This window comes from Cucumis melo, chromosome 3, assembly GCF_025177605.1.
Source record: "Cucumis melo cultivar AY chromosome 3, USDA_Cmelo_AY_1.0, whole genome shotgun sequence".
Lineage (NCBI taxonomy): Eukaryota > Viridiplantae > Streptophyta > Magnoliopsida > Cucurbitales > Cucurbitaceae > Cucumis > Cucumis melo.
The window spans coordinates 18,594,501-18,601,999 of NC_066859.1; the positions used below are offsets into that span (position 1 = coordinate 18,594,501).

Below are 7,499 nucleotides of genomic sequence, written 5' to 3' on the forward strand. Positions count from 1 at the left end.
CCGTTTTGTTGTGAGGTAATCTGGCGCTTTATTCTCCTTTCAATCCAAATCAAAATGTCCATTGAAGGAAACCACGTCGCCATAGCCATCTATAAAATATGCTTCTCTTTCCTTTCCCATTTCCCCCTTTTTCAACTCCATTTTCACTGACCTACACAACTCTCCATGGGATCTCCCTCCCCTCACCTCAATCTCTCCTTCAAGGTTCTCCTCATCGGCGATTCCGCCGTCGGCAAAAGCAGCCTTCTCCACACCTTCATTTCCGCCTCTCTCCACGATCTCTCTCCCACCATTGGTACTTCTTCCTTCCATCCAATTCAACTCCTATTATCTTCCCTTTTCTGTTTACCCAAACATTACCTGATTTTTTTCTTTTGGAATTCACATTAGTAGTTTATTGAGGGAATTTGTGTTTGCTGTCTTCTTTAGGTGTGGATTTCAAGATCAAGCAACTTACCGTTGGTGGGAAGAGGTTGAAGTTGACTATTTGGGATACTGGTAATGAATTTAATTCAATTTTTAATGGATCTTTTAATTTTTGGATCCTTTTGAAGTTTTGAATGTAGGCTATAACATCTTTTCTGTCCAATGTACTTAGTAAGATTGTTTTGGCTTTATAGTTGACGAATATTGCGATCGGACATCTGGGGTTAAATATATTTTTTTTTTTGGATCTCGGCATATTGATAGATAGGTAGTTGAATCAAATTTCATTCTGATATTTTTGGATGGACTAAATAGTATACTTTAATAGATTGTGGGCATGAAATTTTGCAACCGTCTTTAATTTTACTCAAAAGAAAAAGTGGCTGACTTTGTAAAGATGTAACATGGTGCAGCTGGGCAAGAGAGGTTCAGATCATTAACTAGTTCATACTACAGAGGTGCTCAAGGGATCATTCTTGGTAAGCTATCGAATAGCTCTCTTGTGCTTCGACATATATGCATTCTGTGGTTTAGTGTCAGCTTTCTGTGTTCATCAAATGTGTCAAACATATCAAATGATATTATTACAATGAAGCTTAACTTAGCTTCTTTGGAAAGTGCTAATAGTATATTGATTGAGGCTGGTAATTCCACTGAATTAGGAGGATGTGCAGAAGATAGTTTGTTATGTTTCGTCTTGTGCTCTAAAACCCTCTTTTGCAATCATCTGAATTGGAAATTCTGCATTGATTCCTTTCGTTGAATAACTTGAATTCTCTCTGAACTAGTTCTTTCAGTCATTTGATTAGAATCCATGAAGAAGACACTGAAGTTGCACAGTCACGCTTTCGTGAAGTTTCTTGATTAGAAATTGAAATATCTGATTGTTTGGTTTTTTTGGATAGAACTTTGTTGTTTATGTGCCATTCGTATCTTTTTCTTTCTTTTCCACTTCCTCTTCTTATTGCAGTGCACATCAAATTCTCATTTAATTCTAGAGTGACAGTTATTTGTCAAATGTGTTAGTTCTCACCATTTTTAGATCCTAAAGCACAAGTTCGTGAAGAACTCCAGCGTGGCACTTTTTCATATAACATTATCTTTGGTTTACTGACATTGTTGTTTTCTTGTTTATCTTAGTTTATGATGTGACTCGGAGAGAAACCTTTGCAAACTTATTGGATGTATGGGCAAATGAAGTTGAGCTATATTTGACAGATCAGGACTGTGTCAAGATGCTCGTTGGAAACAAAGTTGATAGAGTAAGTCCAGTCAATCCAGTTTATAAATATGTATAAAGTAGAATTCCTACGTTTATAATGGATGAAAAATGATGGATCAGACACTAACATTTTTGGGTAAAATTGCATGATGATCTCATACGATTTTGGATCATTTAATATTTGATGACATTTTGTTTTGTTTTGTTTTTTCCCCTCCCTGCAATAATCTGGAAAGTAGAATTAATCTATACTGTTGATTTACGGTAAATGTAAAAGAAAAATGTCAGTGCACTTTTTTCTTTTTTACGTGTTGCAATAATCTCAGGAATCTGAAAGGGTTGTAAGCAGAGAAGATGGGATTGCACTAGCCAACAAGCTTGGATCTTTGTTTTTTGAGTGCAGTGCTAAAACCAGAGAAAATGTAGAGAAATGCTTTGAAGAACTTGCCATTAAGGTACTTTTTAACACAACAGTTATCATCTACTTGCATTAAAAAGAAAACTAACGACATTTTACTTGTGAATGTGATATGTTGGTGGTGGACAGAAAAATAGTTGTAAACGTTGAGTCTAAAAATGGTCGTTTTGTTGTTTCTTTTTATACAAATGGATAATTGTTTGATGAAACTTGTAGCCAATGATGATAGCGATTAGACTGGGGGGAGCCATAGAGGGGACGAGATTCGCTTTTCTAATTCTTTATGTATGATTTTCCAACTGTGAATATTTAGGAGGGTATATGAGTGAAAAAACATAAAAACGTTATTGTTTTTAAGAAAACTACCCTCTTAATCCTTAAGTTTTCAAAAATAGATGCTCTGTCCCTTGTAATTTTTGAGTTTTTAAGAATAGACTTTAAAGGTCCCAGTGCGATTTATTTTTACTATTCTTAAGGTTGAGATGATATTTTAAATAAAAAGAATGATTAAAAAATTATCTCTCTCCTCTTCTCCTCTTCCTAACCTCCTTCCATCTTCATGTTTAATTATTATTTTTTATTTAAAACAAAATAATAATAAAAAAAGTACTTAGGATCTTTTAAAACTTACTCTTAATAATTTGGAGGCTAAAAAGGTATATTTTGAAACGTTAGGACCAAACACGTTTATTGTTGCAACTCAAGTACTAAAAAGATAGTTTTTCTTAATGTTTTCATACTATATCTCTCTTCCTTCTTTGCTCCTTCGCCCATCTTAGTTGAGTTGATATGGATTTCAAATTATTTGCTCCGTAGAAAATTTCGCAAGCTAACGTGTTTAGAATTATGTTCATAGAAAGGCAGCTTCCAAGAATCTGAGAGTTGTGAAACTATTACTTAGAAACTTCCCATATGTAATTTTTGTACAGATTATGGAGGTTCCCAGTTTCTTGGAGGAAAGATCCAGTTTAGTAAAGAGGAGCATTTTAAGGCAAAAACAGGAAGGTCAAGCTCAACAAAGTGGTGGTTGTTGCTCTTAGAAAGCAACTCATATAAAAACTAAATTACATCATTGTATATGTGTATTTCTTCTCTTACACTGTTGCTTTTCTCCCATTCAGTTGTAAGTTATTATTTGTACTATCTGAAAGGGAAAAAAACTCACTCATAATTACATTACATTGATTTGCTTTGTGTAAAGCCATATGTTTTTCTTCTGTGCAAAATAAAGTAAAAATATACTTTCCATCAGCAGATAGAGCAAAATCTGAAGTTTTTGACTCACCATCTTCGAACCATTACCCACTGACTCAGTTTTAACAGTAATAATTATTAAAATTTACACATCTATCGTAGAAGTGGATGCTATTAGAAAACAGTTAGGTTACAAAATAGTTGCAAAACTTTTTTAGTTTGTTATTTTTTATAACAATTTTTTTGTTATTTTGTTATAAATTAGTTAATCCATTGTATAAAGCCCCAAAGGCTATAAATACAGCCTCTCCCCTGTATTTACATTTAAGTGTAGATTAATGAAGAAAAACTCCCTTTCATGAAACTAGCCATCTAAATCAACCCTGAGAGCTTATTCTGCAATTGATTGGTTATTTTCTCGTGCTTTTAGCACATTTTTCGAAAAACTCAATGATCCAACTATTACTATTAAAATAAATAATAATTTTTGCATAAAAAAAAGAGAACTAAATCTTTAATAAATAAATTCAAATACTCGTTCATAAATCATAATTTGGCAAATTAAGAAAATGCTAATAAACATAGTCATAGTTCGGACCTAATCTAAATTTTTCAAAAAATAACATAAAATAATTAACGAGTTCCAATAAGTTCCAATAAAATAATAAAAATCAAAATATTGTAAATATGAAAGCTGCAAGCAAATGTAATTCCTTTATGGCAAGTCACAGACCCTTCTTATTATTCGCCAACTTTCTTCTACCTTTACCTTTGTTTGAAATATTAAATATAGAAAAGAGTGAGTATAAACATATACTCAGTAAGAGACCCACTACTAGTTCTGTTAGGTGTCTGTTAATTTTTCTCATTAGGATCTCGTGAGGAGGTATCCAAAACTATCGTGTGTCCGATGGAATGCACGCAATCTAGTGATCCCGAGGGAACACTCTCATCAGTCGATGAATATGAAGGAACACAATGATATCGGGCCGTAAGTGATCCCGTCAGATCAATCATAAACATGGCATGACAGACTGGTGGTCCCGTCGAATGCACACAGTCATAAATCTGTGAAAAGTGGTGATCTCGAGGGACACCGTCATGTAGGTACGATCAATCCTAATGACCAAAGTTAACATAACATCACAGTCCATAGTATGTAGCAACATCATAAACATGATATGAATTATTAAAAATAAAGTCCTTAATCATGTGATTAATATATCATGTGATTGATATATCATGCACAATCATAAATCCATCAACCAACAACTACCACACATTATGCATCTTAGCTACATCAATGCATAATAAGGGATACGTGCAGGTTTTAAATTTCATTTTCATTCGAGGTCTAGTAGTAGAATTTCTTACGTTGAGATTAACTAAAGAAAATATTTTATTGGTTGACAGCTAATTCCTAATTAATTCAATCCTAAACGTAAACAAAATTAAATCAATAATTTTGTCTACCAATCATCCAATTATTTACTTAAGTTTTCAAACTTAATGAAACCAATTCAACCTTGAGGAAAATTTCACAAATCAACCCTTCCTCAAATTTGCTAATGACCTTCAAAGAAAATAATCCAACTTAATCCAAAAATTAATTTTAAATTAATATTTGGTGGTTGTACTTAAAACTCAATCAAAACTCACCAAAGAAAAATACCAAATGGCTAAAAAAAAAAAAAGAGTCTGTAATGGCTTGGCTCATGTAGTTGGTGAAGGCTTGGATCTGGACAGTTGGCTCAAATGACTTGACTGGGTTACCAACAAACGGTGCCATGATAAAGACGTTGATTTGGGTTGGCTGGTGACCGACGCGAGTGGGGCTTTGACGAAATGAAATCAGAAATAGAGATTCGATTAGTGCGGTAGACGGCCCGACGAACGAAGCAACTGAGCTGAACGATGCAGGAACTTTGCTACATAAAGAGACACGACTTGACAAAAACAGGGAATGCAGACAGAGGAAACAACTCGCAATTGGCTTCGCAGACTTGGACATGACTGACTACTTGAATGGAGGGGAGCGATGACTTCGTTTGGGCGTGAACGATGATTGGATGTTGTCAGATGGTGAACAGAGGTGGATGGTGGCAGTGGCTAAGTCACGAAGAAGATGGTGAACAATGGAATGGCATGCTGATAGTTCTAGGTTTTCCTATCTAACCTAGATCATAGCATGAAAACACTTTTTAAAACAACTTTTTTTCCAACTTCTATGGGACCCATTATGAATTTCTACAGAAATTTTAGCAGCATCTCCCCTAAAATATGGGTTAGCTAAACCTGAAAAGTGGTGAAATTTTCACTTCTAGACATCTATGCAATCCTCAAACTCAAAATCACATCAAGTGTGTCCGACCACACACCCAACCATACAATTCCAGTCTCAATTAGAATTTATATTCAAACTAGATGCTAGTTACAAAATAATTACAGTAAAAAAGGGTCTTAAAACATATGTCCTTGGCGTGACCCTCGTTACTTCTAACCACCCCATTATACAATACAAAGTTGAAGTAAAAACATATAAAAATAATGAGAATTTATAATTAATGATTGGGAGTTCAATGTTGGCTTGATCCTTGATCGTTACCTGGGGGAGAGAAAACATTAAAAATGTAAGTTGAAAACTCAGCGAGTGGCAAGTTTCTTAAAAGTTATAAAACATGCTAAAAAAGAAAATCTGTAATTATGCATCAATAATGAAATAATAGTTAAAACGTCATTATCACATAGTCATCAATCAAACCAACAAACCTATACTCAATCCAACCATGGCAAGGCGTCTAAATATATAGCCAAAGATAGCTCACACATGACCAAGGAATCATGCAACCAAAACTAGCTCACCCATATTTAATACCCGTCATGATAGCAACCTCCATTCTATCTGAACATGGTATAATACTAAATGCACGGCTGAGAATAGCTCACATGTGATCCACATCCGCAAGGAAATAAGCGGCCAATTTGAGCGCATAGATACCTAGTACCTTCTACTGTAACAACCTCTATCCAATCCAACCACAATAGCATACTAATACATGACTCAGAATAGCTCACACGCGATCCATATTCACAAGGAAACACGCAGCCAAACGGAGATCACACATGCTTAGCACCTACCATAGTAACAACCTCCATCCAATCCAACCATGATAGCATACTAAATTCACGGTCTGGAATAGCTCACATGTGATCCATATCCATAAGGAAACACGCAACTAGACGAAGCTCACTTATACTTAGCACCTACTATAATAACAATCTCCATATCCACTCTTATGTGCACATAGAGCTACCCACCATTGGTTAAGCTAGGCCTGAAGCCATATCACAATCCTCCATCCACATCATCACCTAGGCCCAGGTTCTCGGATATCCGATTACTGCCTCTTTTAGTCTCAAAATTCTCTGACAACCATAAGTGGTGCTATAGAAACACATTCACATAGCCTTTAGGGTAATCACCATCATTCATAAAAATCATATAGTTCAAGTTCAAAACCAAACATGGTTAGAAACACATTTTCAAATCATTTTTGATCCTTAGCCATCAATGCATACTTTTAAAACTCATTCAAGTCTAGTTATAAATCAATGAATGTTTTAGAAACCAGTTGCCATTTAAAACTTGCTTAGTAAGTTTGGGTTCAACCATAGTTCTGCAATGCAAGAGTTCATGGAAAACCAAAATTCATATTTGAAAACCTTTCTAACACATAATTTATAAAACAATCATACTCGAAATTTTCATACTAGAAATAATCATACTAGATTTATAATGAAAAGACTTGAACATGAGCCACTCACTATCAATAACTTGATCCCTCGGGACCATACGCTTTCCCCATTTCAAGTTGACCTGGAATAGAGATTAAGGTCTCTTAGTTATCTTCGCTTAGCAAGACAACACAATAATCTCTAAAAACACTTCATTATGAGCATTCAAGTTATTTTACATTTCTAGAGTCCTTACATTCTCGAATCTCCATAGACTAGACTAAAAATCCACTTCCAGACCTTTAAACCTTAAATTTAGATCCTTAGTAAAATGGATGTCCAAACTTAAGTCAAATTCATTGGGTCTTTTGTTTCAATACACTTTTATTTCAACTATTGATAATTTTTAGATTTAGTTCCACTATATCAACATGAGTCAACTAACCTTACACTTCATGAGGCCACCTAAGTCCATTTTATGTTTCTAAGGTCCTTGAATTTTTA

The 7,499-nt window shown here is 34.5% G+C and overlaps 1 protein-coding gene across 1 annotated transcript; it reads left to right on the plus strand.

Annotated features, from left to right (window-relative positions):
• LOC103501313 (ras-related protein RABC2a-like) lies at positions 1–3,317 on the plus strand. Its single transcript, XM_008464855.3, has 6 exons — positions 1–295; positions 430–498; positions 840–905; positions 1,567–1,688; positions 1,975–2,103; positions 2,996–3,317. Exons 1-6 carry the CDS (start codon positions 166–168, stop codon positions 3,104–3,106), a joined length of 627 nt encoding a protein of 208 aa, XP_008463077.1. The 5' UTR covers positions 1–165; the 3' UTR covers positions 3,107–3,317.
• The last annotated feature ends 4,182 nt before the right edge of the window (positions 3,318–7,499 follow it).